This window comes from Salvia hispanica, chromosome 3 (genome assembly GCF_029641045.1).
Source record: "Salvia hispanica isolate PSC_SH4W2 chromosome 3, Shi_PSC_v1, whole genome shotgun sequence".
Classification (NCBI taxonomy): domain Eukaryota; kingdom Viridiplantae; phylum Streptophyta; class Magnoliopsida; order Lamiales; family Lamiaceae; genus Salvia; species Salvia hispanica.
The window spans coordinates 58642260-58667676 of record NC_142694.1 but is presented as its reverse complement, the minus strand read 5'-3'; the positions used below and the strand labels follow the sequence as shown (position 1 = coordinate 58667676).

Genomic DNA, 25417 nt, shown 5'->3' with positions numbered 1-25417 from the left:
CTGCCACTACATTTGCTTTGCCGGGGTGGTAGTTGATGCCACAATCGTAGTCCTTCACTAATTCGAGCCATCTTCGTTGTCGCATATTCAAGTCTCTTTGCTCGAAGAAATACTTTAAGCTCTTGTGGTCCGTAAAGATTTCACATCTAACTCCGTAGAGATGATGCCTCCAAATCTTTAGGGCATGTACCACTGCTGTTAACTCCAACTCGTGTGTTGGGTAGTTCAACTCGTGTGGTCTTAATTGTCGTGACGCGTAGGTGATCACTTTATTATTTTGCATCAATACGCATCCTAATCCAACCTTCGAAGCGTCGGTGTAGACTACGTAAATCACTCCAGATTCGGGCACAGCTAACACTGGCGCGGTTGTCAACTTTTCCTTCAAGAGTTGAAAGCTTGCTTCACATTCTGGGGTCCAATTCACCTTTACTCCCTTCTTGAGTTGTTGCGTCATTGGTCTCGCTATCTTGGAGAATCCTTAAATGAATCTTCGGTAGTATCCTGCCAATCCTAGGAAACTCCGAATTTCGTTTGGTGTTGAAGGCGACTTCCATCGTTGTACCGCCTCAACCTTGGCGGGGCCCACTCGGATTCCTTCTGCCGACACAATGTGTCCTAGAAAATTCACTTCCTTCAGCCAAAATTCACACTTGCTGAATTTAGCGTACAACTTCTCGGTCCTCAACGTTTCCAACGTGATTCGTAGGTGCTCCTCATGCTCCTTCTCGTTCTTTGAGTAGACTAGTACGTCATCTATAAAAACTAAAACGAATTTATCCAAGTACGGATGGAATATTCGATTCATCAAGTCCATGAACACTGCTGGGGCATTCGTTAGGCCGAACGGCATCACAACAAACTCGTAGTGTCCATATCTTGTACGAAATGCAGTCTTCGGTATATCCTCCCTTCGAACTCGTAGTTGGTGATATCCGGATCTCAAGTCCATTTTTTAAAAGACTCCTGCTCATCGAAGTTGATCAAACAAGTCATCTATCCTTGGCAGTGGATACTTGTTCTTAAGAGTCAACTTGTTTAGCTCCCTATAATCGATGCACATCCTCATTGATCCGTCCTTCTTCTTTACAAAAAGTACTGGCGCGCCCAATGGCGAGTCACTAGGTCTAATGAAACCTAAGTCCATGAGTTCCTGGTGTTGTATCTTTAGTTCCTCCAACTCTTTTGGCGCCATTCGATATGGTGCCTTGGATACGGGTGCAGCTCCCGGTTCAAGGTCAATCGTGAACTCCAATTGTCGATCTGGCGGTGGTCCAGGTAACACTTCTGGAAAAACGTCTGGGAATTCTTGCACGACAGCGACATCTTCCATCTTGTTTTCATCCTTCTACTCTCCATGGAGGTAGACAAGATAGGCAGTTCGCCCTTTTTTTCATCATTGCGGTCGCCTGAAACGCGGATATGGTGGCAGTTCGTCGGTTCATCGAGATTCCGTGGTACATGGTGAGTTCGCTTCCCGAAGCTTGTAGGTATATATGTCTCTCCTTACAACGAATCGTCGCAAAATTCGCGGTCAACCAATCCATTCCTAGGATTACATCGATATCTCCCATCGCCATTACTTGCAGGTCGTGAGCGACTAATTTAAGATCTCGTAATAGAATTCCTACGTTCGTGCATGCTCGAGAGATTTCTATCGTCCCACCCACCGGTGGAGACACCATCGTCTTCTCTCCAAACATCCGATTACAACAAATATCTAGATTTTCCGCTTCGTTATTCATGCATTGATCATCAGCTATTCGTACACATATTTCCTTTCTCAAGAGATTATTGTTTAAGTTCGATCTTCTAGCAGCTTGACAGGCATTTCGTAGTTGCAGATGATCTAACATCTCGTTTATTGGTTATGTCGACGCTTTTAGTTGGTGTAAAAATTTCCGCGCGTGATTCAAAAGCACAATTCTAACATTTCCTTGAGTCTATTATCAATAATTCGAAAATTGATCAAACAGTCTTACTTGGATGGAAATTGATTTCAACTGGAAAAAGCACCACCAAAATGTCTTTCATCGGGAGGCTCCAAACTTAATCAAGGAAACAAGGATAATATTTCTAGCTCGACACTTTCAAATCTCATCATTGACAATTGGTTTGAAACAAGGCGAGGACTAAGTTCCGTTGAACTTAACTCGTCCATTCTGAGAATTTTAAATGGGTTTAGAGGGATCAAGTAAAACCCATAGAGCTTGAGAATTTACTTCAGACGAGAGTTCGAAAGAACATGAGGTAGGTCATGAAAACAGGATGAAACTACCATAAATCTCAAATTCCATAGCAGACTGCCCGATCAAAATTTGCAAAAATTCCGGACAGCAATGAATGATATCGTTCAAATATGTCAAAGCCTAAAACAATCGGTCGCGGCAAAATTTAGAAACATAGACAAATGTCATGAAGTAGCACTATCAATGGTTCAATGACATCATGTTATTGAAAAATATAATCACATCAATGGATTCACGGGTTTGTTGAGGGCAACCCAAAGTGATTGGAACTTTTCAGAAAATTAACACGATCAACCCCGTTAACGAAGAAGAGAACATCATAGCCTCAACTTGGTGTTGGCGAAAGAAAAATCATTGAGCTACAAAGAATTTCACTTCTGCAAGAGCGAACTGGCGAAATGAAGAGGTGAACAAAATTTCAAGTAGAATATTCCATCATTTGAATAAATCAGGTCTGGAGATGTGATCATACTAAAGGTCATAACTGCAAACAACTTTAGGATCAAAGTTCAATGACGGAGGCTCGTAAATTCAAATATCGTCCTTATGAATGACGAATTAAAGGAGACCACTCAATCCAGATGTCCAAAGTTACAAGGGCAAACACCAAATTTTCAAGCCAAGTGAGTCATGACTCGTTATAGGAAAAGAAATAATGGATATCACCTGCAAATTGTGAATCAACCAAGGCGTTTAAATAGACAATGGCTCACGGTCATTCAAAACGTCCCGAAAAGAACTTAGGATCCAAGTAAGTACTGTTGATTTAAAAAATCGGTCATTCAAGCTACGAAGGTCGCACTCTCTCGCACATTTTTCGTGAGCATGAACATAGTAACATCGTTCTATGAAACCGTGGATTCCAAATTGAGATTCATCGTATCATCGAAATTAATAACTATTTTTGATGGTCGCATCTTCAAAGTCTTCTTCTTGCCATGCCACATGGTCATTTTCGATTGCCATTATACACGCGATCTTAATGTGTCATAAACGTCATCGTATTTGTGTCGCGTTGCCACTTTGGCAGGGTATGCAAGACTGCATAGTTTTATTAGCTCCTAGGTATGATCTCACCATTGTAAGGATACACCAAGTTCAACATATATATATTTTCGTTGGTTTTGTCACTCAGGGAAATGATATTGCAGTTGTCATCTTGCAACTGAGTTCTAGCACATTCAGTCTGGCCTACTTCTTAGGCACTCTATAATTTCAAGCATAGCTTGAAGTCTCACACTTCAACGTATATTCGATCATTACCTAACTCAAGCTCCATATGGCTTCTACGTTCGCAACAGAGTTCACAAATTTCACATTTCACTCTCGTAGTGATTCTATACGATGCCTTGTACTTCATTGGTCATAGGTTATCACCACATGAAACTTCATTCATATATTGCACAATCAAACAGGTTTGTCATATAACCCATTTGGTGTTTCATAACAAATATCGTAAATCGATATATGTGAATAGCAACACTCAGTCCATCAATCATTCATGGAATCGCATTTCATAAATCATGTAGTTCATGCGCATGTACATCACAATCACAGTTCGCAACCACACGCGTATCATGCTTTGCCTTTCACAGTTTCATAGTCATGAAATTTCAATCACATAGGCATAAAGTTTTGTCGTTCATGGAAGCAACGTGTATTTCCTTCAAGTTAATTCTTTAGTTTCGCAGAAGTGATAACAAATCTCAACATCAACCAATACAAGTTCACAATCATACTTCAATATCCATCACATTCAACGCATTCATGCCTCATTGTTAAAAACAATTTGTATATTCTCATAATGTCTCCCATTTCATATCTTCACAACATTTTCCTAAAGCCATAGTATTTACTTCACATTTCCCATAGGTATTGTTTCACATACAATCAAGAAATCACAGTCATATAGGATTTCATTCATCCAAGCACATAGAAGTCTAACACGTATTCGCCGATTTTCTTTATCGAGTAAAATACAAGTTCACTTGCACAACATCATTCATCATTCTTGGCATAATCGCACTTAGCAATTTCATATCCATACATATACATCATTTCACACTCCCAAGCAATATTTTTTTTTTCAAAGACGTCATATTAACTTCTATTACCATTGAAATATTCTCATTTTCACCAGAGTAATATTCCCATCGCAATTTCCAACATCTCACAATTCAAATCAATACTCATAGATGTCGTTCATCACGAAAATCACAAATCATATAGAATCTCATTTATTCGATTCGTAGCGATCCTAGTCGCAAATCACTTGCATAACAGCATTCATCTTTTATTTTGCATAATCATAATCCGCAAATTTCAATTGCATGCATAATCATCATTTTATATTCCATCACAAATTTCCAAATATCACAACAACTCCCTTTCGCTTCAACTTCCAATATTTCATAATTCAAATCAATATTCAAGAGATACTTGTTACCTCATTCATCGTGGTTAAGCGGAGACGAGTTGCGGTGTTGAGCCTTCGACGATTATCCATTAATCAATTTACACAAATTTCAGATTTTTAATTCAACAAAACTCTTGGGTCCAGAGCGGAAAGAACGATCGCTCTGATACCAACTGTAACGACCCGCCCATCTAGGGTATAATAAATGTGGAGATCGTTAACTAGGCGGACTTAAATGCATCAAAGATCATAGGCTAGGGTTTCATTTAAAAGGGATTTAACCAAAGCATTTAATGAACAATTAAGTAGAACTGCGGCCGCAATCCAGGTCACTAGACCGGCCGACCCGTACGCCAGCACTCGGTCCAACATTGGTGTACACTAATCCAAGTAGAGTTTGCGGCTCTACAAGGATCCGAATTCGACTAAATCAATAGTGGCATAGCCACGAGGGATAGGCACGACAAAACAAATCAAGGCATGATAACACATATCTCATTCTCATCAATATCAGTTTAGGACAATGTCCTTATTTTAAAAGAAAGCCCACCTCGTCGGCTTAGCTTGATAGTATTCTCTTTTCCTCGTTTATCACGCTGAGAGCGCGAAGTATCACCTTTAAATTAGGCGTATCACAAATCAGTTTCAATCATTGATCTCAAATCATGCATGTCTCCCATATTTCCCTTTTTCCCATCGATTATTTTCAAAATCATCAATCAAAATCAAAGTATGATTAGCATATCATTTTTATTCAAATAACAACTCCAAATTCACCATCAAAATCGTGTCACGCATGAGTGTTCCACACACAACACACTCACACGAACACCACACATGTGCACGCACGCCGAGGCGTGCGCGCACACACACCCACGACTACACACACACGGTCACATACACACACACATCCATACATCCCAAAATTTACCGATTAATTTCCCCTTCACTCAATCTATATGCATGTGGACTCAAGAACACCGATTAATCGGTAAAAGAAGAGGAGATCAAAAATTAAAGTACCTTTTCCAAAAGAACGAACGGTAGAAATAAATTATAGCCTTGATTCTTCAATAAACTCTTGAATTTCAACTTGAATTCTTCTCAATTGATGAAGAAATCTTGAAGAATGTAGAAGTAATTTTTGGAGAGAGTGGGAAAGAGAAAAGAGCGACGTGAAGTAGAGGGGGACGGTTTTCTTCTGATGCTAGGGTTTTGGATTCTCACTCTTATTTATAGAGTGCAAGATATAATCCAATAATTAAATAAATAAAGATTTGGGAAGATTTGTTTGTTGAAGGACCGAAAATTTGAAGAGAATTAATAGGGGATTTCGAATTCTAGGCTTTTAGATTAGCCTATGATTTAAATTCAAATATTTCACGGAGTAGAATAAATTATCACGGAGCAAGAATAAATAATTAAATCTTCCCAATATATATACCAAAAGTGGCGTGACTTTTGATTTCTTCAAAAGGGATTTGATTCAAATCCTAATTTAATTAGGATATGGCAATATCTTCTTAGATATGGCGAGATATGGTAGGATATTCTAGCATATTTATATTTATTCATGGAATAGAATAAATAAGAGTTCAAATAGTATACTAAATAATTTCTCCCTCCCTTCTGGATGAGATTTTCGAAAATCTCATGGATATCAAAAGATATTCGGACTTTGAATTTAATTCGGATAATTATCACAAGCAATAATTAAATCCAAGAAAAATAGGATTTCTTTCCAATAAGTAGGAGGGTCGAAAATTCCACATGATTAAATAATGCTCCTATTTAATTCTCACTCATCCCTTAGGAAAATAATTCACCACAATTATATTACTCCGCATCAAATATTCATCAATCAAATCAATCATTTCTTCACTTCCTCTTCTTTTTCTCAACGCATTGACCTTTCAACGGCCACGTCATATTTTCCACATCTTTGACTATTCAATTAGCCACGTCATATTTTCCACATCTTTGACTATTCAATTCAATCTCCATTCTCATACGCAATTAGGTCACAAAGACACCATGCAATTAATTACTCATCAAATAATCCACATATCATAGCATTTAAGGCATTTAATGCAAAAATTTTATAACCCGAAAATTAGGGTTTGAAAAAGTGGGGCGTTACATTGTAACTATAATATAAATTTAAACATGAATTATTGGTTTGAGTAGGTAAAAAATATTTTGTTTCAATATAATACTTAATAACTGGTGTTCATGTTATTACCAAGAAATGCTTATGGTGGAGAAGCAATGGTCTTAGTCTCTTGACCAAGAGGTCATGAGTTCGAAGTTGTCGCCGTTGCGAGCCTAGTTCCGACCAATGCAGATTCATTTCCTTACTTGATACAATCATTCCCATTTCCTCCATTAATAGATTTCAGGGTAGAAGCTTTGTTTTCCCAAACTCAAGTTTCTTGCGATTTAAGGTAGAAATTGAACTCCTCCTTTGATTATCTTACCTTCTAATTTAATGTTTGTGGTTTTGATATCAAGCTTTGTGCTTTTGTTTGTCAATGCGTAAAAGTGAGAAATTTCATCTTTTGCTAGGATTGGAAATTTTAGTTCTTTTTTATTGTTTTAACTTTATTTATTTGGTTATTGGGATGAAATTGTATAAATTGATGACTTACTTAGAATTTTGTATAAGAGAATTCTTAAATTTGATTGTGTTTATGTAATTGATTATATACTGCATTTTAGAACCAAAGAATTGAACTTTGGTGTAAAATTTTTTATTGTTAACAAATGTCAATTTCAAAAGTGGGTTTTGGGGCTTATTTGACAGACCAAAAGAGTTCGTTTCAGCTCATATTTTACCAGAAGTTATCCTTAGATGTCTTTTACAGTTTCACCAAAATTCAGCTTCAACTGAGTTCATATGGATTTATAGTGAATTTTCTAAATGGACTGCCCTGTTTCCGGCAGATTCTGAAAAAAATGGTTCATAAAAGAGGATTATGTTTCCCATTTGTTTTAGTTAGAGTTATTTGTTATGTTTAATTGGTTTTATGATTAAGAGTAGAAGCTTGAGTTGTTCTAGAGTTTAAAATGAGTTTGATTTTCGTGTTTAAGTTCAAAAGTTTAAAGACTAAATTAAATTGCCCAAGTGCTAGGAGTGGCGCATCCAAGGCTTGAGGATGGACAACCGAACCAAGCTTGAAGAGGTTATTTTTGGATTGCAACTTTCGAGGTGGGGTTTACTTTATCCGTAAGCGAAGTGGTTACATGGTTAAAATCATTGTTGTGTCGTGCGTCATTCGTATGAGCTTATGGGCCCACGAGGGATCATATGGGTCGCTGAAAGCCCACCAATAGTCCACGAGGGGTCAAGTCCACGAGGGACCGAGATTGAGATGGTTCATTATGTTACGATTCATTACACAATTGGTTATAACTACTTGCAGTGTATTTATTCCCCATTGTGTGTGCTTGCGTACACGAGGCAACGGTCAACGTGGTCCACGGTCTCCCAGCTGCTATGTTTGACTAGGAAATCCTTTGGTATTTTGGGTAAAAAGGAATTGTTAGGAGAGTAAATTGGTAACTTAGATGCTATTATGTTTAAAAATCATGTGGCTAATAATAGCGAGTTTCTTTTTGGTTGTGCCCCAAGATATGACTTTTGATAACATAAGGTTTATTTAGGGTATGTTACATGAATAGGAAAAAAAATATTTTGATCTTGGTAGACTTATTCATTTGAAGAATATACTATTATGATATGCACTTGTTATAGAGTCAATATTTTATATTTTTAAGAAAACGTGTCAATAATGTTTCTCTTTCCAGATAACTAAAACGTTTTCGTTTCCTCTTATTTCCCACTAAATTTTACTTTAAAATAAAAGAAATTAGTTTATTTTTAGAATTTTAGTATGTTGGTAGCGTCCCCCATTTTAAAGAGTTCGGGGCGTTAGAGCTACAGTAATTAAAATAAGCCTAATCGGGTCAAAATTGTGCTAATCGATGGTTGACCGTCAAAAATTGACGACACCGTAAAAAATGGACGTAAACGACACGAATTTCATATGTTATGGACCCGTTTTTCAAAAAATGAATGTTTTGGACCAAATTCGTATTTCGGCCATATGTTTAGGACCAAAATTGACATTTACTCTATTCAAAAATGGGTTTGAGTTTAGTGTAAATGGTTGAAGATGACCTAATGCTTTCCATGGCATAAACTAAATTAACCAACCGATTTCGGGTAAAACAAAAGGCACAACTTTAAACAAATTTTGCGAATTAAAATTATGCTCCACTGCAGAAGAAAAATTCAAAGCTATGCGAAAGAACAAAATCCAATATAAAACAAAACTTCGAAAGGTCTGAGAGGCCAATAGCACACAACCTCTTCTATCACTGTTGTTCAACATGAAATAGCCCCAAAACAAAAAAGAACAACTTCGAGAGGGCAAGCAAGAGGTAGAAATGTAATTGCATGAGTATTAATTGATTTGTACACTCCAAACAGATACACAACGTAGACATATTTGCTGAAAGAAGACCATTAGTTACAACGTTTATTCCTCTGGGAGGAGCCATTTTAGCGGGATATGTAACGGTAGACATATTATATTAAGTGGATCCAAATATGGATGATTGAGATTTATGGAAAGTGATACCATTATATCTTCATTAAATTATCATAAAAAAACTAATACATATGTATTAAAATAGCAAAATAAAACAAAGATGCAAAATTTAAGATGGTAAATTTGCATCTACTAAATCACAAGAGAAAAAAGTAAATCACAAGTGAAAAAAGTAAGTAAAATAAAAATTTTTATCATCATAATGATATCATCTTCTCATCATAGTTTAATATGGTTATCATTTGTTTTCTATAAGTAGCACATTAAAGTTTATACATTGCAAACATTATCTATTTATCATCAAACCTAGGGGTTGGTAAAATAACAAAAAAATAATGGTATATCTATCGTATCGAACTAAAAAATATAAAAAATTACTGAATTTTTGGTATACCGTAATTTTCGATATTGTACAACACCGTACCGTAAATTTTCGATACAGTAACGGTATGAGTTTTCTTATACCGCGGTATACCGAAAATACAATTTATACTGAAAAATCAGTATACCGCGGTATGCTGAATCTTCGGTATATGTCAAAAATCAGTATATACTTACATACCTAAATAATGTATACTTATACTCCCTCCGTCTCCAAAGAATATGCACTTTGGTTCGGCATGGGTTTTAATGTAAAATTGGTAAAGTAGGAGAGATGTAGAGAGAAAAAGTAATTAAAGTATTGTTAATAGAGAATGGGTCTCACGTCATTAGAAAGAAAAAAAATTCCAAAATTAGAAAGTGCATATTCTTGCGGGACGGACTAAAAATGAAAGAGTGCATATTCTTGTGGGACGGAGAGAATATTTAATATATGTATATATAAAATTGTTAAATAGATTAAATAGATAATATATTTTTCTGTTTTTTTAAAATATATTTTTGGATACAAAGGTATACGAAATGGTACGATATAACGGTATAGTGTACCGAAGTTCGGTATGATATACCGAAATATCGATACGGTAACGGTAATGATATTATACATAACGAAATTTCGGTATACTGAATTTCGGTTAATCAAAATTTTCGCTACAGTACGGTATGAAATTTTTTCGTACCGATATTTTCAGTATTGTATACGGTATATTGTACCGACACAACGCTAATAATAGATACTCGAACCTTAACTCTAAAACCCGATAGAATTTTAATTAGTATAAATGAACATAAAAAGAAATATGAATGCAAAAAAGTTAATGGACTTACTTTTATGTATTTGTTTCCCTTAAAGCTAGGGTGTAATACAACTAAACTGGCCCATCAAAACGACCTATAACATCATACTCCATGTATTCCTTTTTAAATGTTCATTGCAGATTTAGAATCCTTTGGTGCTTTCAAGTTTGGAAACATGCAAAATCTTTTCCTTGTTGAGTTTAAACATCTAAAAACATTTAACATTTTGTTATAAATACATGCCATAATACTAGTAATAAACCTAAACCTGCTCTCGGAGACTGAATGTTGTTGGTGTGATTTCTATTGTCGTAATAGTTGTTTGTTAATATAGATGTGATGATGTTAATCGAATTATAAAATGTAAATGTAGTACATCTAATTTTCTTTCCTTATTTATGTAGTTTATTAATTAATCTCCTTAGTTTATATGGAAAGTTGAGTTCTACTTACAACGAATACTTTATCCATTTAATTCCCAAACGCGTTTAACTATAAAATTTCCTTGTTTACGGAGTTCCTAAACTTAAAGCTGGGGATAATACAAATACATTGGCCCATCAAAACGACTTATAGCATCGTTCTTTATGTATTCCTTCTTAAATGTTCATTGCAGCTTTAGAATCCTTTGGAATTTTCAAGTTTGAAAACATACAAAATTATTTCCTCATTGAGTTTAAAGATCTAAAAACATTTAAATTTTGTTATAAAGAGATTTCTATAATAAATTTACTTACTAATTTAGACATAGGCATACTTGTTCAACAACTTTTTCATCAAAAAGTTTTTCGTCATATACTTGGGCTGATGATGGACAAGTTTTTTCATCGGGCCACAATTCATGTAGAACTATGGCATGAGTTCATGAAGGGTGAGAGTTCTGGATTTCATTATTATTCTCTAATTATGAGCAATTCTTCTTCTATTTAGGTCAAGATTTCAAATAAGTAAAAAATGTCAAATAAAATTATTTAGTAATATCATAATCTTCACGGCGAAAAGTACCAAAATATCGCACTTACCGTAACCAAAAAATATCGAAAATACCGGTTATTCGGCATACCGCAATTTGATACCGTACCGAAATTTTTCAATACAATATCAGTATCAATTTTCCTATACCGTGGTATATCGAATATTCGGTATATACCGGTGATTCGGTATACCACAATATATTGAATAATTGGTACATAACGAAAAATCGGTATATGTTGATATATTATAGTATAATATTATATTGTATTTATGGTTCATCTTCTATTACTTATTGCATCCTAATCCAAAATCAAGACCAAATCTCCACCCTTAAATTTTAAAATGAGATTGAACCTTACGAATTTCAATAAACAGTACACAAAATATCAACAAAATGATTATATCGTCATTATGTTATCATATGATAATTTTCGTGAATGTTTTATATATCAACATAGTATATTACAAATATCAACAATATGACATAAGAATATCAACACTAGTACAAGAAAATATCAACACATATTTATTGAGATTTTTACATGGTTTTATTGAGATTTTATATGCATCATATTGAAATTTTTTGATGTATTTGTTGATAAAAATCTGGTTATCAACATTTACGAAAACTAAAAAAAAATATCAAATTTCATCATCCGAACGTCGTCGGAACATATGCAATTGAGATCTCGTTGGAATCCTTATAAAATTATCTTTAATTTGATATATTTTTTGCGAAAAAATAATTTAAATCGAGAGAGTTACGTAAATTTAAAATTTTAAGATGATTTTAATGAGAGAATATTGACATTAATACCCTTTAATTTTATTTATTAATTTTCTTAATTAAAAATATAATCCATGTGGCATTATTTCAACCACTAGATCTTCTAATCTAATGGCTAAGATTTGGTCTTAATTTGTGATTGCTAATTAGTTAGCAATTGATCACTCCCCTTGTATTTAATATGTATATATAAAAAATTGAATTAAAAAAATATGTGAAAATCCTACTTTTAATTATTTTGTGTATAAAAAAGATTTTTTTTTCATAACAGTATTACGCCGTATACCTACCAAACTTCGGTATACCACAACAACGATAAAGTAACGGTATAAAAATTAACTGTACCGAATTTTTGGTATACCGGATTGCAGTATACCGAAAATTTAGTATGGTATCGGTATGTTATTTTGTCATACCACAGTTTTTGGTATAGTATGATGTAAGGCGTTCTCGATACAGTATACCGTACCAACTCACCCCAATATTCCATATCTCAATTAGTCTTCTTTCTCATGCACACCATACAAATCTATGCCTGGAAAATATTTGAAGGGTTTCCAAATGAAGGGTTTAGTGATCAACTTATTCTATACATGAATGGTTTCCAAATAAAATATTTGACTCAATATGTGTCTAGGCTGTTAATTCTCGATAGGTTAATAAGATGTGTTCTGTTGGGTCTAAGTACTAGTTGGATTCACTATTTACCAGGACCTCTTTGTTCTTCTACAAAAGGGCTAAGCCAGACCCTCACCCACGCGGCTTATTTACAAGTAATTGAATACAAGAATGGTGTACTTCAATTACAACCGAAAGCCCCTAACTATTACAAAGATTACAGTTCTAGCTTCGATCACTTCGTTCCAAGATGCCTCTGGAAACCTAGATTCAAAGCTCCTGCACACTAAGTAAACTAGTTAGTAAAACAACAAGTTGATCCTTTCGGATCTAAGAAAGAAACTAAGAAAATCTCAAGGAATCAAGCTATTGGCTCAGACACCGCCGATAGCACCGAGTTATTCAACCAGAATCAAGATCCAAGGAGAACACCGAAGATCAGACACGGTCACACTGCTGATCTAGCCACACCGCCTCCTCAAACACCAGATCTATCACCGATTCACCGTTGAAATTAGGTCTCACTCGTGGATCTCACAGATCGTCGCCTATTACCGTCGCCACCGCCGGAAACCAAAGTGGTTACCGCCGCCGAAGCCGTCACAGATCAACACTCAATAATACCGAGCGTATGATCGGAAGAAGTCATCGGAGAGTCGTCGGAGAACGGAGAAGAGAGAAGATCGAAGACAAAATCGCCATCGAGAGAGAGTGAGAGAGAGAGAAGGATCTAGAATAAATCCAACCGTCTCACATGCCTCACACATAACACAGGAAACCCTGGATCCAACGGCCAGCATCGAGGATCCGAGTGAGCTGCGGCGTGGCTAGATCTCAGCCGTAGATCTCAGGTCTCGGTCAAAGCAGGCCATAAGTATTGGGCCAACAATTAAATCCTAATGGGCTGAAACAATAATCAGGCCCAGTAGAATAAATGTCCATTAATCTTCACATGTTCTCGATAGTTGCAGGGTTTACAAGCGTTAATTCTCAGTCGTTTCCGAGGCAAAATCAACAACGGTATTTCTCGATTGTTGACGCCCTGACCATCATGAAAGTAAAAAAGTTGCCTCACACCCAAGCTCTCGAGTTGGGTGAAAAGGATACCCTGATTCTAACGGACTCCAACAACGCCGACACGTTAGCAGCAAGTTTTCTTTGAGATTAAACCTTCATATTTGGTTAGTTTAATTCAGTTTATCTTGTCCAATGTGAGCAAGCTCACATTGGACTAAAAATTTTGGTGAAAAGAAACTATGGTGTGTTTCCTCTGTTAGGGGGTTGCCCAATGTGAGTGTAATGCCCCAATGCGAGATAGTACTTGAAAACACTGCGATTAGCGAAATGATGCAAATTATGGGTCTCGAGTATGGTGTTGAATATGAGGACACGAAAACCCTTAATTATGGTCATGTGATGGTCATTACGACTAAGGTTTCCTTCTGACTCACATTTTGGTTTGTTTTGAATTGAGTCTTATATATTTAAATTAAGTCCTCGATGTGCATGATGACTATGGTTTCCAAATGAAGGGTTTAGTGATCAACTTATTCTATACATTATGGCCGGCATTGCTCAAACTTCCTTGTTTCCTTAAAGAGCTCATAACCCCTATCATCAAGGTTTGAATATGAAGCGACATCATCGTAATTGCTACTATCCACTAATTTTTTGTCATTTCTTGATTCAGGCTAAACACAAAGATGACAGAAGAGTAGAAACTTTCTATACTCTTCATAAGTATGAAGAATGGAAAAACAACGTGAAGTGAAAAATTGGACCATAAAGTACTACGAGGTTTGTCAGCATTTTTTTGTAGTTTCGAGGTTTGTTCGTGCTGTGAGGATCGTTGTTGTGTATATTGAATAAAAGGATTCTTCCCTTTCCAGTGGATGTAGGTTTCAAACCGAACCACATAACTCTTATATTCATTGTCAATATGAATTGAACATCACAACTTATTTCTACTCTATGTGCCCGTTCGGTTCCCATGATAACTTTTATCTTCTTCATTCACATTTTCAACCAAATTTTAGCTAACAATTGTAGATTTGGGCCTGTTTCGGGCCATTTGAATGGATTCCTTTTCACCTAATCTCATGACTAACCATCTCACCTCACCCCCTCCTACTAATTTGTCCATCTCCCTCTCCTCATTATTCTCCTCTCCACCCTACTCTATAACCATACATAAGACTAATTTAATCCTAGCCAAGGTCTATTTTAATATATCTTACACTGCATCTCAAGACAATTTTGTTTCATGAACCGAACAGCCACTATGTTGTGTCAATTACAGGGATTGGGAACAAGCACACATGAAGAAGAGGTGGAGTATTTACGAGACATTGAGGTTAGAAGCTAGACGAGCATTGTTTATTTTTCACATTCAGATTTTCGGTGTTGTTGTGAGTGAAGATGAAGTAAACTTACTCCCTCCGTCCGCGAATAAGAGTCCCTGTTCACTTTTACCATAAATGGTAATCCGCTAACTTATTCCACTCACATTTCATTTAAAATTAATATATACAAGTGGAACTCATATTTCACTAACTTTTTTCCACCTACTTTTCTTAACATTTCTAAAAAATCGTGTTGCCAAGAAATGAGACTTCTGATGGCGGACAATTGAATTTTCATTATAGAGTTGAATTATACTCATTGTAAATTGTAATGCTATAATATGTCACTATAACTATAAGATTAATTGGTTTAAATCTACAATAGAAATCCAAATGAAAAAAAAAATTGAAAATAACCATGATAAGATTATAATTGTCTTTACACAGAAAACAAATTCAAATGGTGTCCATATCTCAACTAATCTTCTTTCTCATGCACACCATACAAATCTATGCCTGGAAACTAGAAATAAATATCTCTTTACAAGTGTAATTCTTAACACAATGTAGCACTCTATTGAAAATTAATGAAATGGTACTCATTTTGGATACGAGATTAAAAAATAGTATACTACTAATATTTTCTTAAGTGAAGATAAAGTAAAGCAGGAGAGTTTTTAAAGAAAAAATGAAGAAAAATAAAGTAATAGAAAATAAAATAGAGAAACAAAGACAAAATAAAATATAAAATGAAATAAAATAAAATAACAGAAAATAATTATATTGCTTTTTTCTACAATATTAATTTAAATTATTTTAAATAGAACATTCCAAGTAAAATTAATAATCATTTACGATGGGACTGAAGAAATGGAGGATATATTACACTTATTTCACTCACACGAGTAACATTTCTCCAATATGTCAAACATATCGGCTTGACAAATAAATAAACTACATTGTGTGACTACGCAAAATAGAAGTGTATATATCTCTCCAAATGATATGAGTGGTTGATGCAGCATATACGAATTTCTTTGTAGACGTGGCATGAAAATGTGAGGTTGCAGTGTCAATTTGGTTTACACCACAAAAAAACTTTATCTATAATCTTCATCATCCACATAATTTTGCCAAGCCCCAAAATTTGTCGCCCTCCCTCCAATAGATATATAAATATATTCTTGGAAGAAAATTCGAATTTCCCCACATTTTTTTTGGATGGAGTATTTTATTGGCAAGTATTTTTGTATAAAATTATCATTAGTTGGATTCAAGAAATAATTACTCTTGCTCTAGATGACTTATAATCTTACCATTTATGATTGTAAAAAATATTGACTAATGTATTAAGGTTTATTCTTTTTAGTAATTAGACATTAATATTTACATATTAACAAAAGATGTTCGTGTGTAATTATATTTAGCTGGCACACGAATATTTTCATGTTGACGTCCATACCATGGGTTTGTTAGTAGTCGGTTTTAATTTATCATAGTTATATCAAGTGATCATATTTCTATTGTTATTAATTAATAGTATTATTATATTTTCTTCACCAAATTTTTTATTAATTAATAATATTATTATATTTTCTTCACCAAATTTTTTTATCAAATCTTCTATTTAACGATAGGACATTTTTACCCCTAATTGAAAACATCTTCTTCTTCAACACCTCTGTTGCATCTTCAATTCCTCAGAGCAGAGAAAGAGGGCGTTTCGCGGCAGTGATAAAACGCAGCTTTCTCTCTCCCAAAACTCTCTCCAACACTCACAACAACACTAATTATACTATCGGAATTCACACTCTCAATGGACTTAGCATCAAAGCTCCAATTTTTAGACCTCCGGTCGACTTTCCTCGCCGGCGCAACGCCACTCTCCCACTCCTTCCCGGCGGCCCTCCGCCCCTTCCACTGCTCCTCAGTTACCACCATCACCGCCGCTGCTTCCTCCTCAATCAAAGCCACCGCAATCAGCCCTAACAATCTCTTCAAAACCCCCCTCCGAATTTCCCCCAAATTCCAAGCCATCGCCACCGAAGCATCCACTTCCGCCAAAACCCTCGAGGAGGAGAAGGCAGATATTGAATCCCTTTTATCAGAAACCAACCCCGACGCCTCCGAGATCAGCTACAAGCGCGGCGGGAACAAGAATTCCACCGGCGCTTCCTCAATTTCCTCCGGCGTTAGGTTAGAAAACGTCAGCAAGAGCTATAAGGGCGTCACCGTGTTGAAAGATATCAACTGGGAGGTGAAAAAGGGGGAGAAAGTTGGGCTAGTGGGCGTTAATGGCGCGGGGAAAACGACCCAAATGAGGATTATAGCGGGTTTGGAGGAGCCTGATTCGGGCAATGTGATTAAGGCGAAGAGCAACATGAAAATTGCCTTCTTGAGCCAAGAATTCGAGGTGGTGTCGACGAGGACGGTGAAAGAGGAGTTCTTGAGCGCTTTCAAGGAGGAAATGGAGGTTGCGGAGAGGCTGGAGAAGGTGCAGAAGGCGATAGAGAAGTCAGTTGACGATTTGGAGCTGATGGGGAGGCTTTTAGATGAGTTTGATTTGCTGCAGAGGAGGGCTCAAGCTGTGAATTTGGATGAGGTGGATGTGAAGATCAGTAAGCTGATGCCTGATCTCGGGTTTTCACCTGAAGATGGGGACCGGCTTGTGGCTTCTTTTAGTGGTGGTTGGCAGATGAGGATGTCACTTGGGAAGATTCTGTTGCAGGTATAAAACAAGATTGTTGGTTTGATTGTTTGTAGTTGGGGACATATAGGCTCTGAAATGATTGTTGATTGTTTACGGATTTATATTTTTTGATCCTTGATGGTTTGTTGTGTTGGTTTTAGCTAGTTCGAAGCATATGCTGTGGGTGTAGATGAATTGTTGATTTGATTGATTGTAGTTTAGGATCTATATGTTTTGAAATGTTATGCTTTGATTGTGTTGGTTTAAAGGCTTTAAGCTAGTTCGAGGATTCTTCTGCAGTTCTGATTGATTTGTTGATTTGCTTGTTCGTACTTGAGGATTTATATGTTTTGAATCTCGATGTTTTGGTTGTGTTTCTTTTAGCTAGTTCAAAGATTCTGCTGCAGTTGTAATTGAATTGTTGATAGTATGATTATTCATATTCGAGGGATTATAGGTTTTGATTTGATGCTTTGCTGTGATGGTTTTAGCTTGTTCAAAGATTTTTCTGCAGGTGTAAATGAAACTTTGATTTGATTGTTTGTAGTTGAAGATTGTCTCATCCTTTAATATGTTGATGGTTTGATGTATAGGTTCTAAATAGTGCTAGCTATCTACCTATGCATTTATTTGAGCTGTCACAACTTTGTTTATGTTGGACTCAAAACAGAACAATGTGTTGTGCTGTATCTTTTCTCATTTGAAACTATTGGTGCGAGATCATGAATGTTGGCCGATTGTGTAATTACTATTTGTTGTGGTTTTGAAATTGTACCTTTTGTGATCATATGTGAATGTGATGCTGCAGGATCCGGATTTGTTACTTCTGGATGAACCGACAAATCACCTTGATCTTGACACAATCGAGTGGCTAGAGGGTTATCTGAATAAGCAAGACGTGCCAATGGTCATCATATCCCACGACAGGGCTTTCCTGGACCAGTTATGTACGAAGATTGTGGAAACCGATATGGGAGTTTCCAGAACATTTGAAGGAAGCTACTCAGACTACATCATTGCCAAGGCAGCGTGGGTTGAAACTCAGCTTGCAGCATGGGAGAAACGGCAAAAGGAAATTGAGCACACAAAGGACCTTATAAGTAGGTTGAATGCTGGAGCAAATGCTGGTCGTGCTTCCACCGCCGAAAAGGTCACTCTTTGATATGTTTGTACATAACGAACTTTCTGCTGAAACTCGAATTAAGAGTTGTTTTATTTAATGTCTTTATCATTTTTCTCACAATCCCTTTTGAAATCTGTGTCAACAGAAGCTGGAAAAACTACAGGATGAAGAACAAGTCGAGAAACCATTCATTCGGAAGCAAATGAAGATTAGGTTCCCAGAGCGTGGAAGAAGTGGTCGTTCTGTCGTCACAGTAAAAGGTCTTGACTTTGGTTTCGAGAACGAGGTAATTACCTTACTCGATATGAAATGAAAGTGCTTATTATCTGTTGATTTATGGAACATCGTCTTTGAAAATTTTTGTATAATTGCTGCCACCAGGTGTTGTTCAAGAACGCAAATCTAACGATTGAAAGGGGAGAAAAGATCGCGATTCTTGGCCCTAACGGGTGTGGAAAAAGTACGCTACTTAAACTGATTATGGGCATGGAATCACCGGATGGAGGGGAGGTTCTGATTGGTGAACACAACGTGTTACCAAACTATTTCGAGCAGAATCAGGTTTGCTACCTGCATGACTCATTTTTCTTGTCTTCTGACTTTTGTTTGGCTAATCGGAGATGTTCGTTTTGATTTAAGGCGGAAGCGCTTGATTTGGACAAAACCGTGCTGGAAACTGTCGCTGAAGTTGCAGAGGACTGGAGGCTTGACGACGTAAAGGGTCTACTCGGCCGTTATAACTTCAAGGCGGACATGCTCGATCGGAAGGTCTCATTTCTGAGTGGTGGTGAGAAGGTTAGATGCTTGTCCACACACTTGTATCATATATTTTGATTTGTTATTGTGTTTGAATGCTTTGTTCTGTCACTTTAGTAGATACAGTACAAAAATCATTGCACGTTTTCCTTGTATTGCAGGCTCGCCTTGCCTTCTGCAAGTTCATGGTGCAACCATCAACTCTGCTCGTTTTGGATGAGCCGACCAATCATTTGGATATACCTACCAAGGAGATGCTCGAGGTGAGGCTCCTCGTCTATTCCATCTTTTTCAGTTTGCAGTCCTTTCCATCTTCGAATTTTTGTAGCTTAATTTTTTGTGTGTTTTATTAGGAGGCAATAAACGAGTATGAAGGCACGGTTATCACAGTTTCACACGACAGATACTTCATAAAGCAGATTGTGAATCGAGTCTTGGAAGTCAAGGACGGGACCCTACAAGACTATGCAGGAGACTACAATGTGAGTCCCGGTTTAGATCTTCCGTTTCTTCATTTTCTAATTCCTACGAATGAAACGAGATCTAATAGTTCTTGATAACAACAGTATTATTTGGAGAAGAATCTTGAAGCGAGAGAGAGGGAGCTTGAACGAGAGGCGGAGATTGAGGAGAAGTCACCAAAGGCAAAAGCAAAATCCAAGATGTCTAAGGTACTAGAGTTTTTGCAATGATCTCGGTCGACTAGTTCGACATTGTCCTAACACGCGTTTATGTTTTTCGCTGCTCAGGCGGAGAAGGAGGTTCGTAAGAAACAGAAGATGCAGGCGTTCCAAGCCGCGAAACAGAAATCGAAAGGTACCAAGAATTCTAAGAGATGGAAGTGAAGCCTCACAAGATTCTTGAATCTTAAATGCATTTGTATATATGCAACAAACACAATAGAATAGGTTCATTGATTAGCGATTATTGGAATGGAAAGTGCAGCTGGTTATAAGCTCCTGAAGTTGATAATATCGAATACTAAGCGTTGTTGCTGTTTATCCTCGATATATCCACTTTCTCGGAGTGGGACGTGGATTTATTTACCATTTATAGTAAAAACAAAATCAGACTTGCGGACCAAAATAGTAAAAAAAATCGAAATTATGAGTTTATCCACAGCAGATCTTGGTAATTTATCTATAGCACTTTGACAAATTGGTCACCAGAGTGCACTTGTGCTCCTAATATGATCACAAAATATAGAATAGTACAACACTTCGTTATTGAAAGACTGGCTTGTGATTTTGTTTTTACTTTAAACACTGCTTAAAGCATTAAAGCAACATCAAGTCTCACTCTCCTACTATAGCCATAAAACCAACAACATGTGCATTAGTATTATAAATCTCAATTAGGGAAATGTCTCCTCCAATGCACTGACCTCACTACTACTCCACATTCGTCAAGAAACAAGCAAAATCTCTATGAATGAAGGCATCTTTTTTATGAAATTGGGACTTCTAGATTCCAACCCAAAAACCCAATTGACAGAGGGAACAATTTCAACATTGCAAAATCCCAATAAGATTTAGACAATAAAGAATACCCCTAATATTTGTGTCTCAATTTGGGTTTTCACATTTGTAAAGAACAAATCAAACAAATTTAATGAATTTTAATATTCCATTCGTCTACGACTTAAAGTTTCATGTTGACTCTGTTTGTGCGAGTTTTAAGTTAGTGGAATGCAGATTCCACTTTTATATAGTTTCATAATAGAATATGAATGTAATGAGTTAGTGGATAGTGGGGTCCACTTACCAATAATTAAAAAAAAATGTGACTTTAAATTGTAGATTGACCTAAACGACAAATGCGGATATTATTTCATGGAGAGATAAAATATAAAATTGACAAAGTAAGATAATTAGTGAGGAAACGTGGATGATTTATTATTAGTAAAAAATATATTTATTTCATAAAAGAGAAATGTTACAATAATAGTTAGAAACTAATTTTAGGGATAATCCAAAATAAAGAAAAATTTAGTACCTTTGATGTATCACGTTCACACAAGAAAGTACTTATTTTTTGGGGACACAAACGCAATTACCTGCAATGGAAAATTAACAATAATTTAGAAGCAAAATAAAGTGTTTCTAAATTAGCGTCCTCTAATTTTAGTTGGACAATAACAATAACGATCCTTTTCAAGCGTTGGTGGTATATTTAGAAATACAAATTAGCGTCCTTAGTTGCATTAAAAATGTCATTAATGTTTTTTTTTGTTGTAGTGTCAGCACAATATATATTACAATCAACAAATAAATATAGGTTTGTTACAATTTTTTTACATATATTTTAACTGTAAAAGTGACCAAAAAAAATGCTTTCATAGTTTCATAATTATATTTATGAATCAATTCCTAATAATAGTAGAAAAAGAGAAGATAATAGAAATAATATTAGCGGATAGTGTGGTCTATTATGAAGTTAATAACTTTTAGTAGATAATGTAAAGGAGTTCATATTTTTAAAGGACATGGGAAATAATAAATTATAAGTATTCCAGATTTTAATTGAATAACTTATGGAATGTAATGTTGATTCCCGTACCATGTAACCTATTGAAGTGTTAAATAAACTCATATAATTAATCAAAGTTTCTCAGTAACAACGAATAAATAGTTAGTGGGACTTGATTTCGATAGATTAAATGGATAAAAAGCCAGAATCTATTTTTGAAAGCAATTAGTGGGCAAACGAAATTACATTGAAAATATAATACGTATATAGGAATAGGATCTCAATTAGCATATATACGTTTTACACAGATGCACAAAGTATATGAGAAAATTACATTATTGCACATACAGTTACATCCGAATTGGATGGAGAAACATAGTATTATTTGTAAATTGTAATACTATCAAAGAGAAAGTGATTGTGGATTGCAATAAAGCACACAAGTAGGGCTCTCGTGATTGTGCACTCCTTCATAAGTTGTTATCACATAGCTTGAATCATTTCCATCTCTTTCTACCCTTTTCTTCACACTGCATTCTCCATTTGAACATTTGAAGTAATTCCTGTTGTTTCATCAATTAATTCATCATATTAATTTCATCATATCACTTACTACTGCATATCAACACTGTATATATGGTTGTATTTTTGTTTCCTATATTTCATAGTTATATTAGCATCAATTGTTATGTAAATACCTACTAATGTGTATACATATAACAATAATTTACACTGTCTTTATGTATTTCTATAGACTTGATATATATACAAAAAACTCAAGTTTTTTTTTTCTTCAAACTATACAAAAAGACAAAGTTGATCACAAGTTAAACAGATCTTTAAATGGAAGCTAATTAAGGAAGCGACAAATATCATATCGAACCGATAATTGACAAAGATATGAGCTCTAGTAAACTATTTGCAGATATCTAACAAAATTTATGTATGGAATACTACAAAAGGTTTTATGTCTGTAAAAATATCATGATCTAGTTTTATTGGTATGCACATATTGAAACATATATTAATGAGATATTATTGCATTAGGGCCGGTGTTGCAAATTGATTTTAATAATTTGTACCAACTAAGAAAAGTAGGGTAAGAGAATAGGGAAATTAAATTTGATCAAATATAGCCAAGAGATTTTGATCATAAAATATTGGGAAACTGATGATACCTCAAATTAGGACTGCTCTTGACCCTTTTCTTCCCATATTTTCTCCATTTAAATCCATCATCCATGATTTCAAGCTTTGATTTGGTCCTAAATGCAACCCTATAATCTTGTTTTTCCTTCTTGTACTTCCTCACTATTCTTCTATTCTCTCTGCAATACATGAAATTAAACAAAATAAGTACAATTAAACAAATTAATTAACAAATATCCAACCAAGGAAATTTCAAAAAAAAAAGTAAAGAAAAGTGAAGGGATTGAACTTGCTTGTTTCCCATTGAGCTCGAAGATTCATCGTGAACACTGTTTGCTACGTTATCCAAAACACTGTTGTTCGAAGAGAGAGATCTCTCCTCCGACATGAGGTAATCCGAAACATCTTTGAAATACAAGGCATCATCGGCTTGGTAATGAAAGATCTCCCTATCAAAATTAGGGTTAGGGTTAGGGTTTGGAGGTTTTTGAAATTGAGGATCAATACTTAGTATTGAATCAAAGTTGAAGTTGAAGGACATTTTGATGATCAGAAAATTGAGCTTGTGGAAAGTGGAGCGTTTCCATTCGTTTTTATAAATACAATTTCTGGAATTTTTTTTGTTTGCATTTTTTGTATTTTGATTGCATGAAGAAGCTTCATGGACCCTTTCCTAGAGGCATACAATGAAGGTGCTCCAAAGCTATGTGGCACTAGCTGAGTGGTGTGGATGACGTCATTTTATGACATCAGCATTATCACTACTTGGATGGATGTGAATGAATGAAATGATAGGACTTAGAATTTCATTAATTTATCAAAGTCATTACATTTTATTTATCCAAATTAAATAGTCCTAATTAGCTAATTTGGCCCAATTTAAGTGGCATAGTTAGGACATTAGTAAAACTCTCTCCTTGTAGTATTATTGGATTCAATATCGTTTCTCTCCTAAAACCATCTCAAAACTTTGAATTCTGCATATCTTTACCGATTTATACTTATTTTTCACAAAACAATTTCAAAATTAAAAGTGATTTCATGATGATTTTAACTATCATATTTTGTTGCATGATCATATATTTTGGAAAATCTTTAAAGTATGAGCATATAAATAAGTCTATGTTAAGCAAAATAGCAGTAAACGTCATAACGGTTTTCTTCTATACTTTTAAGGTATACCATAACTATTAGTGGACAATTATACTATTTTTTATTTAAATTAATTGGAAATTATTGTCACATAATATGCTTAAATACGAATTTATAATAAATCAAATTAATATTATTGGTTCTTTGTTCTTATTTTGGCATGACAATATTATAACTCCATATATAAATTCTCAAGGATAAGTTGCTAGTAGTGAATTATATTGTTAGATGTTTTGTAGGAGAAAATGAATTTTCATTCGACATTAAAATGCAGATGTCAATTTAAATGTGTATTAGTTATTAGTTTCGTTTATAGCTAGGATGTATGCATCTACATTACGAGCACTTATTATACAAACACTATTTTTAGCACTTATCATTAGCATCGCTGACATATATTCCACTCTCAAATCAGATAAATCATGACAAAAACAATAAATATACAAATTACAAACTACTAAATAATCAAAACATGTTTGTTTGTTTTTTTTGTTTTTTGTTTTTTTTTTCAATAAAAGGAGGAAAAACATGGTTTAGTAACTACACGGCTAATGGCAAAAACATACATTAGGTCAATTCATCTTTCACTATCAAGTATTATAGCAAAATGAAATCATATGCGACATGCCCAATGAAATCTATGGAAATGACATGATAAAATTAGTTTTAAAATGACAAGTTAACATATTCAAATAACATTAAATTAAATATGATGATTAATTAGGTAGATTTTTTATATGTAGTTTGAAATTTTTATGCATTTTTTTGATCAAACGACATCATTTTGGTTAAGTTTGAAATTTTGAAATGCTACACATCAGACCAAGTCGACCTTGTTTTGGACATCCAGCATGTCACTTTAGATTTAATTTGGGTGAAATTCAATTTTGTTGAAAATTG

The 25417-nt window shown here is 35.1% G+C and overlaps 2 protein-coding genes across 2 annotated transcripts; one reads left to right on the top strand and one right to left on the bottom strand.

The window, feature by feature from the left end:
- The first annotated feature begins 16848 nt into the window (after positions 1-16848).
- Positions 16849-20748, top strand: LOC148931167 (ABC transporter F family member 5-like). The gene is made up of 9 exons (XM_089068233.1): positions 16849-17907; positions 18677-19018; positions 19137-19277; positions 19373-19552; positions 19631-19786; positions 19909-20010; positions 20101-20229; positions 20314-20418; positions 20497-20748. Exons 1-9 carry the CDS (start codon positions 16996-16998, stop codon positions 20590-20592), a joined length of 2163 nt encoding a protein of 720 aa, XP_088924359.1. The 5' UTR covers positions 16849-16995; the 3' UTR covers positions 20593-20748.
- A 1715-nt stretch (positions 20749-22463) lies between these two features.
- On the bottom strand, positions 22464-23965 carry LOC148931166 (putative WRKY transcription factor 59). Its single transcript, XM_089067838.1, has 3 exons — positions 23659-23965; positions 23395-23535; positions 22464-22779 (listed from the first exon to the last, which is right to left on the bottom strand). Exons 1-3 carry the CDS (start codon positions 23904-23906, stop codon positions 22620-22622), a joined length of 549 nt encoding a protein of 182 aa, XP_088923964.1. The 5' UTR covers positions 23907-23965; the 3' UTR covers positions 22464-22619.
- Positions 23966-25417: the final 1452 nt, after the last annotated feature.